This window comes from Cervus elaphus, chromosome 15 (assembly GCF_910594005.1).
Source record: "Cervus elaphus chromosome 15, mCerEla1.1, whole genome shotgun sequence".
Lineage (NCBI taxonomy): Eukaryota > Metazoa > Chordata > Mammalia > Artiodactyla > Cervidae > Cervus > Cervus elaphus.
The window spans coordinates 8,134,182-8,160,236 of record NC_057829.1 but is presented as its reverse complement, the minus strand read 5'-3'; the positions used below and the strand labels follow the sequence as shown (position 1 = coordinate 8,160,236).

Sequence of the window (26,055 nt, the reverse complement as noted above, 5' to 3'; positions counted from 1 at the left end):
CACTGCATGTATGAGACAAATGGGTAAAGACGGACACTAAAATATACAGAGGTACAGACGTCCACCCAAGACCCCAGTGCTGGGATAAAGGGGAGTTTGATAATTAAGAAAGTAAGAAGACCAATAATGTGCTACTTTATATTGTAAGGAAGAGAGTCCAAGAAAGTGGATCTAGGGGGAAAAAGGTGATTTAAGCGTGATTTCAAGTGCAGTGAGGGAGTGGACTCCAGGGGAGGGCACTGAAAATGCGATGACTGAGATGGACGACAGACAAGACCAGGGAAGGGCAGGGCGGGTGTGCTTCTGGGGTCTGGTCACGGGCAGTCCCAGCAGGGTGGGCGGGCTGCAGAGGAGGCTGGGGGTGCGCTCCACGGGATTAGGTGTTTATCTCAGGGCCCAGGGACACCCCTCAGGTCACTGCCACCCAAAGACAAGTACTGACACGTGTGAAGAGAAGCCACTGCCACTGAACACCTCTGGAACCAACAAACCAGCAGCGTGAGGAGAGTGGGAAAGAAAACAGACCACTCACCAGGAGCCCAGAAGAGCGACGGGAGCTTACGCTCTGTCCTCCGGAGCGGCCGCGGAGAGGAGGGGTGGGCAGGGTTCGCTCGGCTTCTTCTTTGCCGCTGCCAGTCTGCCCGTTGCTGCTAACCCAGCGTGAGAAACACAGGGGTAGTGATATTATGAAACAGAACTACGGCCCTTTCGGCATTAGTCCCTGAACAACTGTTCTCCTTGTTTCCACTTTGTCAGATTCACGACAGACACAACTGAATAGTACTTGGCCATAAAAAAGAATAAAACAATGCCATTTGGAGCACCATGGGCAGACCTAGAGATTATCACACTAAGGGAAGTAAGTGAGAAGGACAAATACCATATGACATCACTTACATGTGGAATCTAACATATGACACAAATGAATTTATTTACTAAACAGAAATGACTCACAGACACAGAAAACAAACTTACAGCTATAAAAGGGGAAAAGGAGAGGGATGAATAAATTAGGAATTTGGGATTAACGTATACACACTGCCATATATAAAATAAATAAACAAGATCCTACTGTATAACATGAGGAACTCAACTTGATCTTTTGTAATAACCTATGTGGGAAAAGAATCTGAAAAAGAATCCCTTTGCTATACACCTGAAATTAATATAACATTGTAAATCAACTATACGTCCATAAATCCATATACAAACAAAAAGGAAAAATCATGGCATACAAACTTTACTTTTAAAAGCTAAAAACATTAGTTTAAAATAAGACATACTCTCTTAAAGAACTATCAGAAATAAGACCAAGAATAGTGACAAATGCCCACATGAGAATTATCTTTACTATTTTAGTTCTACACAATGTATTACTTTTAAATTAACAAACACAAATTTCCTGAAAATACTCGCGTGTGCTAAGCATTTAAATGATGAGATAGAAAGACTAAAGAAAAATATTTTGTTATGCTAAGCCTAATGCAAATGAATTTCAGAGCATGATATGAGGTCACATTAAACAGTCAATTAAGCCATCTGGACCATCAACATTTTTTATGCCTAAGTATATATGTAAATAGAAGAAAAATGTACATATTTGTGTCTGGCTCTCCTGGCATATTTTCATAAACAACAAATAAATGAGCAAAATTATTTTAATCAAGATTAAAACATTTAAATTATAAACTGATGCATTAATTAGAAATGTTACCTTGGATTTCTGTGATTAGTTATATGGTCACTGTTGGCCTCTTTGTCTTTACTTGGCTTTTCTTTCTTTCCAGAGGGTTTTTGCTGGATCACTTCTCCTTTATCAAACATGAGGTGTAGGCGATAACTGACCAATTTAATTATTGTGAAGAATATGGTCACTGAACTGCAGTAAAAAAATACAGTGATGGCATCTGGAGGAAAAGCCTAGAGAAGAGAAAAGAAAGGGAAAAAATTATTTGCTTGTAGGATTATCTTTTATCTTATATATGAAAATATTTTTAAGTATTTATTAAGCATAAATTGGGCAAAGTTTCAAATTTTATTAGCTATATAACTTTTTCTTTTCTTAATACCCAAGGAGAAAGAGCTATTACCTTTTTATCTTTTTAAAAAGTCTGTCTTATTTCTCAGATTCTACCACTAGCTGCAATGACCAAGATTTGATTTGCAGACAGGAACCTCACAGAATGAAAGACACAGTATAGCAAGACTCTCCACTCCTACTAGCTCTTTTCTATAGTCAGATCTGGTCTTCTTGTGCACATGGTCTTCAAGGCCGGAGAAAGGCCTTTGAGATGCTGTTTTCTTCAACAAAACACAAACACCCTTGCAGAGAACAGAGGAAAGGAGAAAGAAATTTAAATAAAAAAAAACTGATTTCTCATTGGGTTAATTTCATCAAGCCATGGATTTTTCTAGTGGCGTGATGTAAGCAAGGGCTCTATGAGAGTGTATTGTTTCTAAAACACAGAAGGATAATCCCTCTCCTGGGCATATATCCAGAGAAGAATATGATCCGAAAGGAAACATACACCCCAATGTTCACGGCAGCACTGTTTACGACAGCCAAGACATGGAAGCAATCTAAATGTCCATCAACAGATGAATGAATAAAGAAGATGTGCTACATACATGTATACAATGGAATATTATTTAGCCATTAAAAAGGATGAAATAATGCCAGCTGCAGTAACTTAGATGGACCTAGAGACTGTCATACTTAGTGAAGTCAGTCAAAGCGAAATATCACATATATCCCTTATATGAGGAATCTAGAAAAGAAATGATACAAATAAACTTATTTACAAACAGAAACAGGATCACAGACTTACAGAATGGATTTATGGTTACTAGAAGGGGAGGGATAGCTAGGGAGTTTGGGATCAACATGTACACACTGCTAAATTTAAGATGGATAACCAACAAGAACCTAGTAGCACATGGCACTGTTACACAGCAGCCTGGATGGGAGACGAGTTTGGGGGAGAATGGATACGTGTACGTTTATGGCCGAGTCACTCTGCTGTGCACCTAAAACTATCACAACATTGTTATAGGCTATACTCCAATATAAAATAGAAAGTTCAAAAAAACAAAAGGCAGAGGGATATTTCCATCAGTAACAAAGGATCTTTACATGGAGATAATGGTGAGGCTCAGTTTGATTCTGTCCACTCCCCTCAAGAAACAAGTATTAATAGAATCACTGAGATCCATTTAATTCTCCCCTCACATCTCTTCTTATTTCTCTCACAGACCATAAACCATGATGGGTTTTCCAGTCCTTCCTAAATGAAATTCTTATCTTCTGGGATAGAAATGAATCCCTGAGTGTCTCAAGATGATACTAAGTACAGACTCAATAGAGTGAGACCTTTTTCATCAACGCATCTCCCAGAGGGACCTCAGAAAGACAGTGATGAGTCCAGTCTGTGCTGTAACATGGAACACAGCTAGGCATGGAGACCACATTGCCTGGCCACCTTCTGGTCCCACGCAGCCTCTGCACAACTTGTCTTGGTCTTATCTGATAGTTTACCATCTAGGTAACACGATTTCTAAACAGAATAATAATGGGTTATCACTCAGATGTGTCTGACTCTTTACGACCTCATGGAATATACAGGTCAGAATACTGGAGTGGGTAGCCTTTCCCTTCTCCAGGGGATCTTCCCAATCCAGGGATTGAACCCAGGTCTCCCGCATTGCAGGTGATTCTTTACCAGCTGAGCCATAAGGGAAGCCTGAACAGAATAGACAAACCAAAAGAACAACCAAGAAAGATCGCCAACAGGAAAAGTCAAAGTGACAAATCTTCTTCACCACTGACTTGTTTTTATCTCATGGGGAAAAAATTCCACAAATAATATAAGCTCATAAATAAATAAATGAAAGAATGATTAAATAAGATAATATTAGACAGACAGATAATATATAAAGTCAGTTTCCCTTCCTGAAAGCAGACAAGTGTCACATTTACACATGTATCTCCTCATGAGAAGTTGTGAAGAATCTCAAGGAATGTATAGACAAATTAGGAAGAGAGATAAAGAGGTCATTAACAGCCTTCATCACCTTTTTTAACCTGTCTATATATTTCAGGTCTAAAATATATTTTTTAAATAGGCTAAAAGAAAAGAGGAGAGTGAAAAAGTTGGCTTAAAGCTCAACATTCAGAAAAGTAAGATCATGGCATCCAGTCCTGTCACTTCATGGGAAATAGATGGGGAAACAGTGGCTGAATTTATTTTGGGGGGCTCCAAAATCACTGCAGATGGTGATTGCAGCCATGAAATTAAAAGATGCTTACTCCCTGGAAGGAAAGTTATGACCAACCTAGATAGCATATTAAAAAGCAGAGACATTACTTTGCCAACGAATGTCCATCTAGTCAAGGCTGTGGTTTTTCCAGTGATCATTTATGGATATGAGAGTTGGACTGTGAAGAAAGCTGAGTGCCAAAGAATTGATGCTTTTGAACTGTGGTGTTGGAGAAGACTCTTGAGAGTCCCTTGGACTGCAAGGAGATCCAACCAGTCCATCCTGAAGGAGATCAGTCCTGGGTGTTCATTGGAAGGACTGATGCTGAAGCTGAAACTCCAATACTTTGGCCACCTGATGTGAAGAGTTGACTCATTGGAAAAGACCCTGATGCTGGGAGGGATTGAGGGCAGGAGGAGAAGGGGACGACAGAGGATGAGATGGCTGGATGGCATCACTGACTTGGTGGACATGAGTTTGAGTAAACTCCGGGAGTTTGTGATGGACAGGGAGGCCTGGCATGCTGCGATTCATGGGGTTGCAAAGAGATGGACATGACTGAGCGACTGAACTGAACTAAACTGAAAAGAAAAGAATGAAATAATGCCATTTGAAACAACATGGATGGACCTAGAGATTATCACTTTAAGTGGAGTAAGTCAGAAAGACAAAGACAAATATATATCACTTATGTGTGGAACCTAAAATAGGACACAAATGAACCTACCTATGAAACAGAAACAGACTCAGAGACATGGAGAACAGACTTGTGACTGCCAAGAGGGGTTGGGTGGGAGTAGGGATAGGTTGGGTACCAGAAGTGGGAGGGTGGAGAGAGGGAAAATTAAAAGAAAGTGGTCAAAACTTATAACAGTAATAAGTACTAAGGATGTAGTGTACATGATGACTATAGTTAACATTGCTGTATGATATAAAAGAAAGTTGTTAAGAGAGCAGGTCCTAAGAGTTCTCATCACAAGAATTCTGTTCTTCTCTTTCTATTGAATCCATTGTATATAGGAGATGCTTAATGTTAACTAAGCCTATGCTTTGCTGTGATAATCATTTCACAATATATGTAAATCAAACCACTAGGATGTATATCTTAAACGTTGAGTGTCAATTATTATTCAGTAAAAGTGGGAGGAAAAGAAGGAAGATTTTAAAGAGTTTTTAATAAAGAGTAAATCCCAGCAGGGCTTCCCTGGTGGCTCAGTGGTAAAGAATCCACCAGACAATGCAGGAGGTGCAGGTTCGATCCCTAGTCCAGGAAGATCCCACATGCCTCAGAGCAGCTAAGCCTGTGACCACAACCACGGAGTCTGTGCTCTAGAGCCTGGGAACCACAATTACTGAGCGCACACACTCTATAGCCTATGCTCTGCAACAAGAGAAGCCATCACAATGAGAAGCCTGAGCACCACATCTAGAGAGTAGCTCCCGCTCAACACAGCTAGAAAAAGAACACGTGGCACCAAAGACCCGGAACAGCCATAAATAAACAAAATTTTTAAAAATAAATAAATCCCAGCAAATGTCTATGAGAACAGATCAGCAAACTGCCATATACAAATTACATTCAAAAACTGTTTGAACTATAATGTAACTTGGGTTTCATAGTATTCCAGTTAGTAGCGGTAGCAAAGAAAGTGCTCGCAAATACACATGGACTCCCCTGGATTTTCCAGCCTCCCTTGCAGTCTGGTGGGGGCCACTTTTGACCAATGGACTATGAGCAGAAGTGGTCAATGTCACTTCTAAGCCTAAACAATTATAAGCTCGGTGCATCCTCCATGCCCTTCTCCTCTTTAGCTGATCATGTCAGAGGTCATGATTTCCCAGATCTATCCCCAAGATGATAGAGCCTCTTCAGCCTGTGCTCCTGGGTGACTCTGTGGAACAAGGACCTTCAGACCCCGGATGGACATATAACAGAAGCGAGAAATAAACCTTTGATTCATTGAACCAGATCTGGGCTGTGGCACCTAGCATGGCTTCACCTAAATGTCAGGGTTCCATTTTATGAGGAAGCTTCCCTTCAAATCAGATTAGAGATAAAACTAAGATATAGGGAAAAGAAGGCTAGGGAAGAAGGATGAGAGAAAAGGTTACATATGAATACTGGGGAATTCATTTGGAAAAAAACTGACTTGCCACAATAAGAAAAGATATTAGTTTTCAGTTCATTCTTATACCTATGTGCTATAGCATAAGCTTAGTAATGTTGAAATTAAGAGAAGGCAACAAGTTAGAATTTGAAGTTAACATGAGTATCAGTAACTAGTTTGCAACTCAGGTAAGAACAGTTCTTGTCTCATCCTCAATGAAGGACCACTTAGAACTTTGTCACATCACGGAAAATCCCCTACACCACACCAGACTGTAGAGATACATATTTTACTGAAACTTCCCTTGTAGATAGGAAAGATGCCACAGCATGTGACACATGGCACATTATACATTCTTTGCTCTACTGAGTCTTTTAAAAACCTCTCCCTTCAGCAGACCCTCCAAATGGAATGAGCGTCTTCTCTGTTTATTATTCAATAAAATAATAAATGACATCAATGAGATGTCCCCATTTATTATTCATTTTTTTATATTTACTTATGTGGCTGTGCCAGGTCTTAGTCACAGCATGCAGGCTCTTCTATCTTCCTTGTGGCATCAGGATCTTTTAACTGCAGCATGTAATCTCTTAGTTTCAGCATGTGGGATCTAGTTCCCTGACCTGGGATTAAACCCAGGCCCCCTGCATTAGGAGCTTGGAGGCTTAGCCACTGGACCACCAGGGAAGTTTTCAAATGTTTCCTTTTTATGCTATATAAATAAGCTCTGCTCAGGTTCCCCCAATTCTACATTCCCAGGGAGATCACTGAAAATTACTTTCACGGCCATTTTACTGCTGATCTTTTTATGCTCAATCAACAAAAATCTCCAGCTTCCAGAATTTTCTCTCCTATAAGTGTACATGCAGGGAAAGGAGGAGGGTTTAGGAAGGACTCTGTCATGAATGAGCAGCATTATATTCATGCTTAATTTCAACCCCAAATCTTTCCCCCAATATAAGGTATATTCAGATTTTGAATAGAGGTTTACTTGCTCTAAGGTAAATCATATTTCTCTCTCCTTTCCATGAACTTATCATTTGAACACATCTTTACTAACAATAAGAGGCAATATTTTTTCAAAAGTATATCCCTGGCCAAAGATAAGCTATATGTCATTTTCTGATCCATTATTAGGATAACTAGTCATATCATCATTCGACTGAACTTTTTTCTGACAAAATTCATGAAAAATAACGTTACCAACTAAGCATTATGAATACAATAATTTGCATTTCTTGCTAAACTGGGTTTCTTGGGATTTAGCATTCCCTAGAAGCACCTGTCGTGTGTATATCCCAATGGTTCACAGCTCTCCCCGTGGGACCCACCTCTGTTCCTTCTGCTTACAGCTCTGGTTCTTTCACAGTCACAATCATTTTTTTTATATATCCTTACTTCCCTGGTGGCTCAGATGGTAAAGCGTCTACCCACAATGCAGGAGACCTGGGTTCAATCCCTGGGTCAGGAAGCTCCCCTGGAGAAGGAAATGGCAGCCCACTCCAGTACTCTTGCCTGGAAAATCCCATGGATGGAGGAGCCTGGTAGGCTACAGTCCATGGGGTTGCAAAGAGTCAGACAAAACTGAGCAACTTCACTTCACTTATTGTGGCAAATTACATATAACAAAATTTACCATCTTAACCATTTCAAAATGTACAGTTCAGGGGCATTAAGTCCACTCCTAGTGTTGTGCACCCATCACCACCATCCATCCAGAGAGTCTTTTCATCTTCCCAAACTGATGAACTGAGCTTTCCTTGGGAGCTGACAAAGCCAAGTTCAGGGAGAAGTCTCGAGAAGTCGCTGAATCACGGCGAGGAGGCAGGCTCCCACACTAGCTGCTTGGTGAGTGCTCCTGAGATGACAAGTGCGGGCCTTGTGAGGGAGAGAGGATCCTGCAGAGTGACATCACATGAGACCAGCACTGCGAGAGGCACTGGATGATGGAGAGGGGACCAAGGGCCCCAATCTCCTGAGTCAGAGCAAGAAAAGGGCTTAAAGAATCAGGCCTGGTGGTGGGCATAGGGGTGCACTTCTGTGCAAAATGGGAGTGGAGATTTCTAAGAAGGGAAGAATTTCTGATAACCAAGGGATACAAGTAGGACTGTATGCCTCTTTCTTGACGTCAATCTGCTTCTCCAGTTCCTCGCAGATGGAGACACTGAGGCCCTCCAGGCATCCCATTCTTAGGCTAACCACAGATTGGTCGCTGGCCTGGGGGCAAGTCTTTCTGCCGACATACCAACCACTGCAGGTGGGACAGCTGAGTCTTTCTGGCATCCAGTACAGTTTCTATATGACAGCATCAATGTCTTGTCTTCCTATAGGACACACCCTATTCCTAAATGCACACCATCATATTACGACCCATGGATGCTCAAGCTGAGCCATCTTTGGCCGGCATCTACAAGTTTAATCCCAAAGCCTTTCAACATGACCGTAGTATTTTTCAACAGTTTCTCTGACTTTAGGCTCCTCTTGTATGTTTTCTGGCCCAAACCTAGAACGGGCCATTTCTCCAAAGAATCCTGCTATCTTTAAGAAGGAAATGGCACTTAAAGACCAGAATCTGACTGTGCAATTTGTGCATCCTTGTTGCGTTATCATTGGTTCTAGGTGTTTTCTTGTTCAGTTGCTAAGTCATGTTTTGTGGCTCAGTTGCTTTGCGACCCCATGAACTGCAGCACTCCAGACTACCCTGTTCTTCACTATCTCCTGGAGTTTTGCTCAAACTCATGTTCACTGAGTGATGCCATCCAACCATCTCATCCTCTGTCACTCCTTTCTCCTCTTGGCCTCAATCTAAACAGAGCTACAAATATGCATTTTTTAGAAAAAAATAAATCATGATTTCAGATGGGTATTTCCAATTCAAATGGTAGATTACAAGGTTCTAAGTGACTTCTGTGATTTCATTTGTACCTGCTTTCTCTTACTGCTGAACTCTTGATTCCTAATCACAGTTTCTTATTGTCATCATCAATCTATAAATATAATAATTTCAAAATAATAATATAAAATCTTTTTGATGACAAATAAGATAACCAAATACAATTTAAGATGTTTTCGGTGTTTTTGTCTTTAGGTTATATTCCAGTAAGCCTAGAAACTCCATGTTTAAAGTCATTTGAAATAGTTTTTGCTTGCGTATGCCACCAAACCATCAAATAAGATTCATTCCTTTTGCCAGCTCTGTGGATACCCTCCCATCTATTTCCTTTACTTTTCTATTAGCTTTTTCCTAATTTATCCTTTTATTGTGTCTTCTTAAAAACAAAACGGTAAATGCTTTCTATTTCCTTCCTAATTTTTAGCCTAATTTTAACTTCTGTTCTTTTTCTACTTAGTAATAGATTCTAGAGATCACTCCACAGCAGTCTACTGTCCCATTCCCTTTTTCACAACTTCATAGTAGTCTACTTCAGAAGTACCATATATAATTCATTAACCCATTCCCTATCAATTGATACCTATTTCTAGTCTTTTATTGTAACAAATTGTGATTCATCTTATACATATATCCCTCTGAATTTCGGAGAATGGTTATTTGTTTAAAGTATATTAGGTATTGCCTTTTAAATCTTTGCAACCCAGATATGCCAAAATCACATTATTTTAATATTTACTTTTCTTAGATTACTACTAAAATAATCATTCATGTGTTTATTGAAAATATATGTATGTATATGTATTTCTCTGTCAGTTGTCTATTTTTGCCTTTTTTCAAGGTGTTTACATTTTTATTATTGATTCTTAATTATTCATTCAAAGATGGTCAGTTCCATGAGGACAAGACCAGGTCTGTCTTGTTCTACATTATTCTCTCAACACCTAGCCTGGTATGTAGCAAACAGTTGCTCAAAAATCTTGGTGAATAAATAAACATTTATGATAGTTATGCATGTCTACATGTTGTAATTTTTCTCCATTCAATAATTTTACAACCTTAGAGAAGCTACTCAGTTCAGTTCAGTCACTCAGTCATGTCTGACTCTTTGCGACCCCATGAACTGCAGCACGTCAGGCCTCCCTGTCCATCACAAACTCCCAGAGTCTACCCCAACCCATGTCCATTGAGTCGGTGATGCCATCCAACCATCTCATCCTCTGTCGTCCCCTTCTCCTCCTGCCCTCAATCTTTCCCAGCATCAGGGTCTTTTCAAATGAGTCAGCTCTTCGCATGAGGTGTCCAAAGTATTGGAGTTTCAGCTACAACATCAGTCCTTCCAATGAATACCCAGGACTGATCTCCTTTAGGATGGACTGGTTGGATCTCCTTGCAGTCCGAGGGACTCTCAAGAATCTTCTCCAACACCACAGTTCAAAAGCATCAATTCTTCGGCACTCAGCTTTCTTTATAATCCAGCTCTCACATCCATACATGGCCACTAGAAAAACCATAGCCTTGACTAGACAGACCTTTGTTGACAAAGTAATGTCTCTGCTTTTTAATATGCTGTCTACGTTGGTCATAACTTTCCTTCCAAGGAGTAAGCGTCTTTTAATTTCATGGCTGCAATCACTGTCTGCAGTGATTTTGGAGCCCAGAAAAATAAAGTCAGCCACTGTTTCCACTGTTTCCCCATCTATTTGCCATGAAGTGATGGGACCGGATGCCATGATCTTACTTTTCTGAGTGTTGAGCTTTAAGCCAACTTTTTCACTCTCCTCTTTCACATTCATCAAGAGGCTCTTTAGTTCTTCTTCACTTTCTGCCATAAGGGTGGTGTCATCTGCATATTTAAGGTTATTGATATTTCTCCTGGCAATCTATTGAGCCTTCATAAATATCTATTTCTGCTGGGAAATGGGAATAATAGCTCCTAACAAGATTGTTAACTATTGTACTAATATATTTTCTGGTACTTAATAAGTACCCAAATGCTTGTGTCACTTATCATCATCACTATTATCATCATCTATGCATCATTCATCAATGCCATGGAATAATAAATTCAGATACAGTGTTTTGAAGTGAATAAAGAGCTACAGAGCAAATGTTCTTATTGCTTGCCTAGACAGTGAGAAATGTTAATATATAATAAGAAAAAAATAATTATGAAATAAGCCCAACAGTTGTTTTCTTGGTAAAATATTTGTTTCAGGGATGTTTCTTATCTTCCAATTTTTATTCTTCCCTGATTAAGTATTGCATTGTAATCTCTTTTTCTTTTAAACTTCTAAATTTATACTGGAGTATATAGCCTATTAACAATGTTGTGATAGTTTCAGATGGACTGCAAAGGGACTCAGTAATACACATACATGTATCCATTCTCCCTCAAACTCCCTTCCCATCCAGGCTGCCACATGCAAAGTTCCCTATACAATAGAACCTTGTCAGTTATCCATTTTAAATATAGCTGTGTGTTTATCCCAAACTTCCTAACTATCCCTTCCCCCATCCTTATCATATGACATTCCTCATATGTTGAATCTAAAAAGAAATTATACAAATGAACTTATTTACAAAACAGAAACAGACTCACAGACTTCAAGTTGTAGTCTTTAAAGGAAGAATAAGTTATCAAAAGACTAGGAAAACCAGTAGGAAATAAGTATTAGCTCTCTTCATTTTCTTTTGAGATGATAAAGATTTGGAAAAAGGAGTTAAACATACATATAACCCAATATAAAAAATTCCCAAGGTCTCTCACAGTCCCAACATTTCTATATTTGTTTTTTGTATTTAAGATCAGCCAAAATCAATAAATGAGGTAAAATCAGTCAATGGTCTTTTCATTTTAAATGCAAGTCTCCTATGACGGGGAAAAGATTGTATTTATTACATAAATGACATAAATATTCTCTTTTATTGCCATCTAAGTAGTAAAACAAAGATTGTCACAGAAGCAACAGCATAATTTGAACTTTAAGGCAATTCATACTAGGAGTAACACCTTGGTTTTCAAGCTCCATTTTTAATGATCTGGATCCAGGCCACCACATTGCAGTGGGTATACTGAAATGCAACTGACCACAGACACTCTTCCAAAATTGTGAATTCCCATATGAGTTAGATTTCATTAATGGGAAGAGTGATTTGATTATCTACTGTGTATGAAGCAGCACTCTGGGGACCACGAGGGAATTCAAATTGCATCCTCATCCTCAAGATTCCTCCAAACTTGGAGGAAGGATAGGTCTCCCTTGACTCCACATCTCTCTCTAGATATTGCACTGCACTATTTCTCACTCCCTGCATGAACGCATGGTCTTTTCCACCTGTCTTCACTTCTTCACCTCCCATTGCTTCTTAAACCCACAGCAAACAGACTGCTACTCCACAACACTCCACTGAAAATGTTCTTGTCAACATCTCTAAAGACAACAATTTAATCCAATTTTCTAAGCAGCACTCAACATAGTTGCTTATGTTTTGCAATGTTCTCCTGGCTCTGCTTCTAAGAGGCCACACTCCTAGCTTTCCCCGTCTCATTCACACCTCTTCTTTGCTTTACACCTGAGTCTACAGCTCCTGGGGCTCTTCTCTCTTCCTACATGTACTCAGTCCCTTGGCATCAATATAATCTCTATAATTGATGATTTTCTAATCCATTTCTCTAGCTTAGATTGCTTTTCTAAGCTTCCCACACCTATATCCAACTACCTAGTCAATAATTTCTCAACTTTGATATCTAAAAGGAAAGTCCAAGCTAACATGTCTAAAATGAGGTATTTGGTTTCACATCCTTTCTCACCACTGTCCTCTGCTACCTACCATTTCCCATCTCAGTCAATGGTACCCCGTATACCCGTTGCTCAAACCAATTAACTGGGCATCCCCCTTGATTCCTACCTTTATACTTGTTACTCCACCCCAAAAGTGAATGCATCACTAAATCTTATCAAACTAGACCACATTTATCCATCTTTACTGCCAACATTATCTCTGGGCTGGACTAGTAAAAACAGCCTCCAAACCTCCCACATCTATCTTGTTCTTTTCCGCATCTAATTTCACTCAAGAGCCAGAGACATTTTTTGATAAAGTAAAATGGCATGTCTTTTTAATGTGTTTTTTTAACTTGTTCTATACTTCTCAAAATTATTAAATCAACAAGGATGGAGGAAAAAAATTAGAATTAAATAATCACAGATGATCTTAATCATATATCAAATTGATAGCATAACCATAAAAACAAATCAAAACATAAAAATAAAGAGTTAATCCTATACAAATATTGAATTACTACATTGTAAACCTGAAACTAATGTGACATATGTCAATTATATCTCAATAAAATTGTTTAAAGAATTAATCCAAGTAACTTTAGAAAACACTACTCTCACAGCACATTATCGGCGTGTTCTTAAAGTAATAATAACAATAGTAATAATAATAAAAATCACAAAACACTCATGAAATTAACCAAAAGATTTTGTTTTGGTAGAGGTATAGGAGTGTATATATATGTATAATGATGTATTACTCATTCATAAAATAATGGCATGTATATGTATAATGGTATATTACTCACCCATAAAAAGAATGAAATTCTGCCATTTGCAATAACATAGATGAACTTAGAGTGTACTGTGTTTAGTGAAGTCAGACAAAATACAAATACCGCATTATATCACCTATATGTGGAATCTAAAAAATAAACCAAATGAATGGATAGAGCAAAACAGAAACAACTCACAGACAGAGAGCACAAAGCAGTGAGGAGAGGAGAAAAGGAAGGGCAATATAGGGGTATGGAACTGAGAGGCACAAGCTACTGTAAATAAAACAGATAAGCAACAAGGATATATTATGCAGCACAGGGCATTATAGCCATTATTTTGTAGTAACTTTTTTTTTCTTTTTTTTAAATATTTTGTAGTAACTTTTAATGGAATATAATCTGTAAAAATACTGAATCACTATGCTATATACCTGAAACTAAAATAAAATTATAAATCAACTATATTTCATTTTTTTTTAAATATAGTTTGGAGATAAATAAAATATTTAATTTTTTTAAAAAAATAATGACGGTAGGAATGAATTATATCCATTGAATTAAAAAAGGAATTATGAGACCACACTAATAAGCATGACAAAACTATAGGGCAGAGGGAAAAGGAAAGCCTTTCTTCACGGAAGAATACCTAATCAATAAATAGAAAATCACTATTTTGGAGCTATCATTAAGGTAATTATTTTAGCCAAGCATCATTAATTTATGGTACAATCATGAATGAAAATTTTGAGGGGTGATATGTAGGGGCTTCCCTGGTAGCTCAGAAGGTAAAGAATCTGCCTACAATGCAGGAGACCTGGATTCGATTCTCGGGTTGGGAAGATCCCCTGTAGAAGGGAATGGCAACCTACTCCAGCATTCTTGGCTGGAGAATCCCATGGACAGAGGAGCCTGGCGGGCTACAGTCCATGGAGTTGCAAAGAGTCGGACATGACTGAGTGACTTTCACTTTGACTTTATAATAACATGTACAATCTCCAGGTTTCCTCTCCAAGATTACTTGTTAAATACAAGGGGAAACCAAGTGGGTACCTTTACAACAGAGAAATCTGACCAACACCATCTTTACCAATGACCAAACTTAACAGCACTAAAAATGGGGGAAATGACATTGGGTGGCCCTGATATGATCAGGACGAGACCCATCACTTAGTATTCATTACAAAAAATGCATAATCACACATCTAATCTCAAGGATGCAATAAAAAAGGATCAAAATTGTGGGACATTCTGCAAAACGACTTTCACTGACACAAAAGCAAAAACAAAGAAAAAAAGACTTGAGAAACATGTTCTATAATAAAGGACAGAGACATCACAACTAAAAACAATGTGCAATCCTTGACTGAAACTCAGATCCAGAAAAACAAAACCAAAAGCCCAGCTAGGCGAGACACTATTGGCATAACTAGTGAAATTTGCATGAGAACTATATATTTGACAAAGCATTATATCAATGTTTATGAGTGTGACAATTATGTGAGAGAATGTTTTTTTCCTTAAGAGATACCTGATGAAGTTTCTAGAGGGAAGTGTCTTGATGTCTGTAATTTATTCTCAAATGATTCAGCAAATTTTAAACTGTATAACAATGACAGTGATGAAGTAACCGTGGCAAAACATTGAGAACTGGTGACTGAAAATGAAGGGTAAATAATATTCAAATTCATTGTGCTATATCTATAACTTTTCTGCAGATGAGGGGTTTTTCAAAAATAAAAACTGGGGGATAAAAAATAATATCCTACCTCAAAGTTGACTGAAAAATAACTCATCACTGTATCTCACCATGCTGAGGAAAAATCCCCACACTCCTTCTCATGGTCTACTATCTTGGTTTGACTAGATTTTAATTACCCAACAGACTCCAGATTAGAAATTCTTTCCTTTGCAAAGCCCTTCTACACACCAAAGCCAGGAAGAGGGCTTCCATCTTTACTATAAAGCATCTTGCACTTCCCTTGAAATAAGTTATCATTGTGTTATTTTTTTTCTTTTTTTATTCATTTATTTTTATTAGTTGGAGGCTAATTACTTTACAATATTGTAGTGGGTTTTGTCATACATTGGCATGAATCAGCCATGGAGTTACATGTATTCCCCATCCGGATCCCCCCTCCGACCTCCCTATTTATATCTGTTTATCTTTACCTGTTAACAAGGAGAGATACCAATCTATCATTAGCCCGTTGTTTCCCCAGTATCCAACTGAACACTTGGCACTTTGATATAGTAGACACAGGTCCAACATATAGGTCCAGTTCTTTTCTGGACACACAGTAGGACTGTACTTTCCACTGCCCTTGGAGTACAGGAAAGTTCTGATGAGGAAAAGTCTGAGCGCAATGGGCATGTAGCCTGGAAATCTACATGCCTGTGATAAGCAGGACCCCCTGCTAACCATGCTGTCCATTCCCAACTAACCATGTTGGACATAACAATACGAATTTTTTTTAAAAAGGTAAAACCAAGGTGATTTTGAGGTTGTTACATCAGCACAAATTAGCATACCCTGACTTCTATACATGTTCAAATACTGAAAGAAGCAATTCAAATAGACAATGTTAAACATCATCTGAAAAACTTAAAATAATCTTCATAGTTTAAGTCTCTCCGTCATGCCTGATTCTTTGCAACCCCACGGACTGTAACCTGCCAGGCTCCTCTGTCCATGGAATTCTCCAATCAAGAAGCCTGGAGTGGGTAGCCATTTCCTTCTCCAGGGGCTCTTCCCAAACCAGGGATCACACCCAGGTTTCCTGCACTGCAGTCAGATTCTTTACCATCTTAGCCACCTGTGAAGGTCTAGTCTTCATAGGGGACAGGTCAAATAAATCACTCTTTACTCACACAGTGGCATACCGTGCTGACATTAAAAATAATGAAGTAGCTCTTCATGGAATGCTCTCCAAAAATAAAGTGGAAAAGGTAAAGTGGAAAGAACAAGGAGATGTAGTACAGATAAATGGCTGCACACGAATATAACAAAATAGTGAACTGGAAGCGTTGACCGAAGAGCCAAGGTAGGATAGTTATCAGATCCCAGGACAACTTCTGGAACAAGACACATCCAGAAACTTCTAAATAGGTTATGACGATGAGCAAGATGACCCTAAAACCCTCACCCAAAGTGAGGATGTAATCAAGTACGGAATGAGAGGACTCATGAAGATTGTTGGACAGCCCTGCTGGTATTTAGTGAGCCCCGTGTTTCTCTCCCCCACAACCAAGAGGAAGGCTTTGGTGGGACCACTCAGAGACTTGTTATGGTCCTGACAATTTGGGCAGGGAGTATGATGCCTGATTCTTCCCTGAAGAACTAAAAGATGAGAGACTGGCTGGCTAGCTGCTCTGATGGAGGGATGAAGGAGAAGTTGATATGCTGGGGTTTGGTTGCACTCCCCATCTGTTCAGGGAGAGAATGTGTGAGTATTTGCAGAGACTGTGTGTGCAAATGACATCAGGGTTTGCTTTAGAGGTTCAGAGGGGCCCTGGACCAAAAGAAAGCTGGGGTGGACTGCCACGTGCCAAAGAACTGTGGAAGGAGTAGGCAACCAGGCAGAATAGAGATACAGCAGCCCTCAAAGAAACCGTGGGCAGGAGAAACCTGGCAAGAAGAACAGGGTCTCTACAGGACATGTGGGAGGACCTTGATGGAGAGAGCCAGCTGGAAATGTGAGCCATGCTTCAAAAGCTGACAGCCAACTTACCACCGCACTGCTTAACAAAGAACTTCCCTACTCTTCAATACCAAAGGCATTAGAACATCAGCCAATGTGTGAGAGAGAAAAGTGAAAAAAGATCAGGCCATCCTCATATCCCTGAAGCCTGGCATCACCATATGGAATTGGACAAGCTGAAATCCCAATCAAATCTGTGTTTTGTTACTTAAAGCAACTATAAAGCCTTGTATTATCTGTAACCTGAAGTCATGGGATTTGTACATTTTTATCTAAGAGTAGAGAAAGAACTCCCTACAGAGCAAATTAAAAGGGAGAGTAGATGACAAAGAAGGCTGCTTTGGGATTAAACCTCAGAACCCCGAAGTCAAACTCAGTCACATGTGACCAAATGTCACTTGGAAGAACACACAAGAGACAGTATATGGTGGCTGCTTCTCAAAAAACGCACTGGAGACAAGTGTGGGAGGGAAGGTAACTTTCCCTACACAGTCTTTTGCACATACTCAGTGGTTGGATCTCTTCATGCCAAAGTGCAAAAAATAGATCCCCTGTTGCAAAATATTCTGCATACTGGCATGAAGAGATCCAGACACTATCCATGTGCAAAGGACTACATAGGAAAAGTTAACTTGTGAAATTACCTGGATTAGAGGTGGTATGGCTGAGTGGGTACCAACTCCAACTCTTGGCTCTAATTCTGGTCAGGTCACAACTAGCCATGTATCATGCCAACCTCTCCATGCCAATTTCATCAACTGTAAAGTGGGAATAATGACAGTGGCCCTCTGGTTTACTGAGAGGAGGAGATGTTTTAGTTCATGCAGAGCTCCTCCAAACGTGCCAGTCTATACGGGCTCAGTGAGTGCTGGCTGTTACTATTATCTATAATAATAGCAATGTTAAAGGTGAAAAATCCATCAGAAAAAAAGGAAAAATTTTGAATACCATTAAGAATTAGTCCATTTTTTGGTACAGATACACCTATTTGCAGGTCAGGAATAGAGACGTCAAGGCTGTATACTGTCACCCTGCTTATTTAACTTATATGCAGAGTACATCATGAGAAATGCTGGGCTGGAGGAAGCACAAGCTGGAATCAAGATTGCCGGGAGAAATATCAATAACTTCAGATATGCAGATGACACCACCCTTATGGCAGAAAGTGAAGAACTAAAGAGCCTCTTGATGAAAGTGAAAGAGGAGAGTGACAAAGTTGGCTTAAAACTCAACATTCAGAAAACTAAGATCATGGCATCTGGTCCCATCACTTCATGGCAAATAGATGGGGAAACAGTGGAAACAGTGGCTGACTTTATTTTTCTGGGCTCCAACATCACTGCAGATGGTGACCGCAGCCATGAAATTAAAAGATGCTTACTCCTTGGAAGGAAAGTTATGACCAACCTAGACAGCATATTAAAAAGCAGACACATTACTTTGTCAACAAAGGTCTGTCTAGTCAAGGCTATGGTTTTTCCAGTGGTCATGTATGGATGTGAGAGTTGGACTATAAAGAAAGCTGAGCACGGAAGAATTGATGCTTTTGAACTGTGGTGTTGGAGAAGACTCTTTTTTTTTTTTTTTGGAGAAGACTCTTGAGAGTCCCTTGGACTGCAAGGAGATCCAACCAGTCCATCCCAAAGGAGATCAGTCCTGGGTGTTCATTGGAAGGACTGATGTTGAAGCTGAAACTCCAATACTTTGGACACCTCATGCGAAGAGCTGACTCATTTGAAAAGACCCTGATGCTGGGAAAGATTGAGGGCAGGAGGAGAAGGGGACGACAGAGGATGAAATGGTTGGATGGCATCACCAACTCAATGGACATGGGTCTGGGTGGACTCCAGGAGTTGGTGATGGACAGGGAGGCCTGGCGTGCTGCAGTTCATGGGGTCGCAGAGTCAGACACGACTGAGCGACTGAACTGAACCGAACTGAATACAGACATAGATGTAGAGAATGGACTTGTAGACACGGAGGTGGGGGAAGAAGAGGGTAGGACAGCTGGGAGAGTCGGACTGACACGTATACACTACCACGTGTAAGACAGAGAGCTAGTGGGAAGCTGCTGTACTGTACCGGGAGCTCAGTTTGGTGATCTGTGAGGACCTAGAGGGGTGGGATGGGGGTTGGCAGGGCGCTCAAGAGGGAGGCTCAAGTGCACATACAGCCCTGTTGTACAGCTGAAACTAACACAACGTTGTAAAGCTATTCTTTTCCAATAAGAAATTACATTAAGCTAAAATTTTAAAAAAGAACTAGTCCATTTTTTTCTTCTGTAGGATGTAGAAAAGAGATTTAGAGTAGAAAAAAGTGACAATAAAGTTGGTTAAACTCAAAAAGGAATAATCTGAGACACCAAATGGTTAAAATCAGAAAACAATAATCTCCTGATAAGTATCACCTTCCATGCAAAAGAAATCACACCAAAGGTATTAAATAAAGTATTAAACATTACAATTGGAAAAATAACAATATGTCTATGGAGAGAGGCATCCAAATAAAACTAGTCATTAATTGGGAGAAAGGGAAGTGCAGGTGGGGTTGGGGACATAATAAATTTTACCACCAGAAAATTAGTCACGAACTTGCAATACTTCAAAGAAAGAAAAGTGAGGAAGAATACTCTTTTTTGGAAAGTGTTGCGGAGGCCGACATCCTAGAACAAGGCAGGTGCTTTCTTTTTAATCACAGACACAAAAACACAACTGGCTGGCAGACATTCATGTGTCTAAATGGCAGAAGATGAGGAAAAGCAGGAGGAATTTTGCAAAAGGTGGCCAGGTCACTCAAGAAAGGCCATATTAACTTGAAAAAATTGAAGAAGACTGCCCTAGGATGCCCGACATCCTAGGGACATCTCTGGCAAATGTGCTTGCACCAGGAAAGCCAAGTCCCCATGGAGCCAAGCTCTTTGTACACACAGTCCAAACAAGGATCTCAAGTGGCAAAAATTTTAAGACAATTGCAAAGGATGGCATTCAGTCCAAGTCTAGAAGGCTCGGGTCTGCACTTCTTTGGAAGCCCAGGGCCCAGGGAAGAATGCCTTCAAGCATCCCTCAACCTCAAACCGATTTTGTTTCAGGCAGCTGAGGGGAGGAAGAAGGAAGTTCAGACATTCAAGTGGATTATGGGAAAGCGTAAAGCATCAAGCATCTCCATGTGAGTATAAATAGTCACCACAAGCAAAAGCACCAGATAACAAGCTTCTACAAATCAAAAAAGGCTAAGTACGAGCCACGGGATGCAACAGCAGAAAAAGCCTTTCTCATGGAGAAGCTGAATATAAGCACTAGGACTGATCAGCCTGAGAGGTACCCTCTGGGACCAGCAGTGTACCAAGCAGTCCAACAAAGTAACAACAATCAAGTGAACCAGTCACCTGTCGTGTCAGGGTGTGCAGGTTGACAGGGTGAAATGGTGACTGAAGTCCAGCCCCGAGGTCCAGAGCCAGGACAGGGTGTCTTTTTGGACAGACCACCTTTCCATAATTCACATAAAGGCATCTTCTATGTTAGAAGCAGGAGCGAGAAGGGGTAGCCAAAGAAATACAGAACCTAAAGAAAAATAGCTGTGGACCCAAATGGGGAGTGGTCACAGACCGTGATAGGAGAGTCACCAACTAGGGGTGGCAGTGAGACCACCCACAGACCACCCACTGTGTGTCTGGGACAACACGGCCCCTGACAAGTGACCCACTTTATTACAATCACAGCAATCAGAGACGAAGCGGGTTTTATCCAAACAAACAGTTGTCAAGTTTACATTAGCAAGGAGAACTGGAAACAGAGTGCCCGCGTGCTAAGTCACCTCAGTCGTGTCTGACCCTGTGCGACCTATGGACTGTAGCCCGCCAGCTTCCTCTGTCCATGGGATTCTCCACGCAAGAATACTGGGGTGGGTAGCCATTCCCTCCTCCAGGGGCTGTTCCCCACCCAGAGATCAAACCCACGTCTCTTATGTCTACTGTATTGGCAGGCGGGTTCTTTACCACTAGAGTCACCTGGGAAGCCAAGTAAGTCTGGCTAAAAGACAGAAAAAAAAAAATCTGGGGAAAAATAAAGCCACAACCATAAAATAAATAAAAAAAATATAATGACTTATATGAGGTCTTAAAGAATGTAAAGTTTCCACCCCATTTTTTCTTATATTCAGGTTAACCTTACCACCTCCCAGATGCTCAGAATTTCACTAGAGGACAGGTCACTGCTTCAGGGAGTTCAAATCCTCTCTTGTATATCAGTATATCAGGTCAGATAACAGTGCTGTGAGAAGGCCAAAGACTTGGAGACAACAGGACCTCAGCTAAAGCTCTAAATTTTACTACCAGTTATCTAGATGGCCTTGGGCAAGTAACCTACGCCCTCTGGATCTCAGTGGCTTAATCTAAAAACCAAAAAAAAATCCCCATTTTACAGATGAGAAAACTGAGGCCCAGAGAAGTGAAGAGACTTGCATAAGATCACACAATTGATAAGTAATAGGGCAAGGACATCTTTTGACACTAGTCTGGTGCTGCCAGAACTTATTCTGGGTCAGAATCATGGCCAGGGTGCTCCCGTTTTAAAGCTCTACATGAATCTTCAGAGAATAAATGTAAGAACACATGTTAATAAATGAGAAACTAAACATCTCTGATGACAAATGGATCTTTCAGCTTGCCCAAACTAAAATTAAGCTGATAATAAATCAAAGTTAAACTCTTTTCAAACGATCTAAAATGACCTTTGTTTTTAGGTATGTATTTTGAGCATTTCTTGAAAATATATAGCTTATGAATGTTAATAAATAACGTATTTTCCACCTAGACCTAAATAAATGCTGGGGCTTAGAGATTAGTTTGCTTCGATAATTAAAACAAAAATTATATTTACCTATTCAAAGTCCCCATTAAATTAAAGGGTGGATTTTTCTTACAGAGCAACTGTCTTGATTAAGCATGCTTAAATAAATTGTGAGAAGCCCAGAAAAGTTCAGTTCCTTTAAATAACAGAACTTTATATGTCCCTGCTGTCAGCAAGCAGCCAGGGATCTTTTCGGACTATGTTCTCATAAGTGGAACAAACTGAGAAAGATGTTGACAATCACAGGAGCACTGAAGTGCAGAAAAATATATTTATGCATCAAAACCCGGAGAACAGAACCCTCCACTGGGGAAGAAGGGTCTTTTATTTCTAAATTAATTTTCAGAAACCAGAAGACCAGAGCAAGAAAAGGACTACCTGCACTTTTTTCAATAAGACAGGCTATCTTATTCTTATTTTAAAAAACAGCAATGTAATGAATGCACTCACATTAAATGATTCTGTAATGATTAAAAGCACAATGGCAAAAGATATAAAAATTTCAGTATAACTGGTTTGATCCAGAAAACCCGACACAAAAGTATTTGAGGTATCACTTTTTTGATTTCTAAACTCTTGAGATTTAGCCAAAAATTACTTTGAAATATCATTAAAGAGAAACTTAGCTACAATTTCCTATTCACAAATACAAAGTAGAAATCAAGCTACTCAATGAAGCATAATTAGGTAGAAATTAAGGGTTCTGATCATACACATACATCAAATTTTAAAAGGAGTTATACAAAAAGGAGCCCATATTCATTTTTTAAAAATCTGCAGGAATTATATTAAACATTAATTTGGTTGTTGCTGAGGAGTGGGAGTAGAAGTGAAGTATGTATTGCTTTCATTATCAGGAAATACTCAGAATGTGCTGTGAGATAGACAACTTAATACTGACTGGAACAGAAGGGCAGGAAGGTTGACTTTATTTCCACCAGTTTATTATGTATGAGATCACTGTTAACCAAATATAGGGCACCCTGCTACAGCAAGGGAAACCAAGATGAATCAACAAAATCAAAACCCATGTCCTCAAAAAGCTCACAATCCATGAGGAGAGCTAAAATACATGTTCCAACAACTAAGTACAGAATTCAGAATATGCCACAGTACTGACAGTAAAAAGAGAATGATATTAGGGCAGGAGAGAAAAGAAATTAATTCTAGATAAGTGGAAACAAGGACACCTAGACAGAAATGGCCATTCCACTGGGTTTTGAAGAATGGACAGATTTTGACAAGTGAATTGATGTGGGGAAAAAACAGTACTGAGAAGTAGTTTGATTCATTCATTCAATCAACTGTTAACTAATTCATTCAGTCCTCTACTCATTAATTTATTCAATCCTCCTATGAACCCTGTAAGGCTGCTACTATTGGGTACACAAACCAGGAAGCGCAAGCTCACACAACCAGTGAGCAGAAGAACCAGAACTGAATCCAAGTTTGGTTCATCTCTCCCCTGTGCTGCCCCTCCAGGCAAAGAGAAAACACTGGGAACTCTATGCCAAGAAAACATGAAGGATGAGGTCACACAGAAAGAGGAAACAAATTTATTAAAGGGTCTCCAAGGGTCAGCCATTGTATTAAGTGTTTTTTACATGAAATTTTATTTATTCTTCCCATGAAATGGTCATTATCACATCTATTTTAAGGGTGACAAACTAAGATTTAGATTAAGGCCAAGAACAGGTCAAACAACTAATAAGAAGCCAAACAGAAATTTACACCAGGTCTGTGTCCAATCCCGGGTCAAAAGCCATAAAGATGGATAGATTTACATGTTGACATAAGCCCCAAAACAACACTGTTCTAGTATTTTTCTCATTTTAAGGATAAAAGTTTTTTAATCAGATAAAGTAAAAGTAAGTTGCTCACAGAACTGGTAAGGAATGAACCCAAAATTTAATGTAGGCAATCTGACTTCAGAACCAGAATTCTGATCCTATGGATAAACTACCAGAAAGAGTAAATAGGAATGAAATCACAGACAACATCTAATGGCAAAATGGGACTCTGTCAGCCATACAAACTCGCTGAAGAATTTTGTTGTGGAGAACATGATCAAGTTATGTTTTAGAAATTAAGTCCTTCAATAGGCATATCAAAATTCTATTCCGAACACATCTCATATGACCGGGAGCACCTTACTTGTAGAGCTTTTCAAAGAAGGTTAAACATTGTTTCAATTGGGTTTGTTTACCTATGAAGGTCATCTATGCAGTTATTCAGCAAGCACTCAACCGTGTAACCTCACTAAAGGGTCAAATAAATTACATTAGATTTCTTCATCATTACTTTTTTCTACAGATTTCTTTACAGAGCGGTGTGGAAACCGCCAATGGAGTAATTGATCATTGAACCTGCCTTCCCAAAGCAAAACAGGAAAGCGAAGAAAAGGGGTAACAGATTAACAACCGAAATAGCTTCGCTTTTAACATTTCATTTTGCCTTCTGGCTATCATGCACAGCATCTTATACTAAATATTGTCTTAAGCTACCCAGCCAAGGGGCCTGGGGCTGTTCACATGTAAAATCGGTTCTACATTGCACAGTGACAAGCAGAATCTGACTCATCGGAACAGCGAGCATCAATTCTTAATGAGTCCCAGAGCCCCCGAAGTCCTTTCTACTTCTGCCGGGGGAGTCCCTCCCTGACCCCTTGCCTGTACTTTCTCTGTACCAAATTCCTGAAGACCTTCTCCATTCCAGCTCCTAGGAATCACCGCCAACCCTTTCCATCCTGAAGGCAGACTCGCAGGCTACCCCAAGGCTTGACCGGCCCCCACCCCCACTCACCAGGTGCAGCGCCAGGGGCAGCAGTAGCAAGAACAGCCACAGGTAGAGGTGGCAACTGTTGGTGAACGTGCTCTGATCGGGGTCGTGGTACCAGCCCCCGGTAAGCGCGGCCCACACGCCCTGCCGGAGCAGCTGCAGCACCTGGGACCCCATGCCTGCGCGCCTGGGCCGGCACGCGCGGCGCTGCCCGCTGCCCGCCGCCCGCCGCCCAGATGCCCTCAGCTTTAACACGCGGGCCCTCGGGCGGCGTCACCGCCGCCGCCCCCGCCCCCGCCCCCTCCAGCTCCTTCCGCCCCGCGACCCAAACTCCAGCTGCCTTTCTGCCCGGACCCGCGAATCGCGGCGCCGGAGCCGGCTGCTGCCACCGGGCAGGTGGGCGCCATGTCCGAGGGAGGAAGGATTTTCCCATGGTGCTCAGAGGCGGCTGCTCTGAGGATGCTCCAGAGGCTCCTCCCAGCGCCCGCCCAGAGTCCCACCATCGCTTTCCCGGTGGCGGGGGAGGGGAGGTGCGCGGTTGCGGCGGGGGCGGGGGCGGAGAGGCGGGGGAAGAAGAATTTCGGAGCCCCTCCAGCCTCTATTTTTGCTTCTGCCCACTCTCCCCTGCTTTTCGCCCCCATCTTTCTGATAGGGAATGTGAAAGGCTTAAAAGTCAAAGATGTTCTAATGCAGAAGAGATAAACCAGGACAAGTTCCTTTTTTTGCAGCCTGCACCAAAATAGTTATGTAACTCCAGCTCCTGTCACACATCACTCAATGTAATTTCTTCCTCTGAGCACTGCCTGCACGGTTTCTTTCTCCTTAATTAACCGCTGACCTCAGACGTTTTTTTAGCTTAAGTCTACCTCTGCCCTTGACACTGAGCTTTTTCCTCCCTGATTTTTTTTTCCTC

At 40.4% G+C, this 26,055-nt stretch overlaps 1 protein-coding gene across 3 annotated transcripts in view; it reads right to left on the bottom strand.

Moving 5' to 3' along the window:
* Positions 1–25,548, bottom strand: part of PCNX2 (pecanex 2) — a 301,990-nt gene extending 276,442 nt beyond the window's left edge. For 2 of the 3 annotated variants that reach the window (XM_043925987.1, XM_043925989.1), the window contains exons 1-3: positions 25,167–25,548; positions 1,715–1,920; positions 533–650 (exon numbers count right to left, since the gene is read on the bottom strand). In XM_043925987.1, the coding sequence (XP_043781922.1) occupies positions 533–650; positions 1,715–1,920; positions 25,167–25,319 (477 nt within the window). In that variant the 5' untranslated portion in view covers positions 25,320–25,548. The remainder of the gene's footprint in view (positions 1–532; positions 651–1,714; positions 1,921–25,166) is intronic. The other variant, XM_043925988.1, reaches the window with a different exon arrangement.
* Between the last annotated feature and the right edge of the window lie 507 nt (positions 25,549–26,055).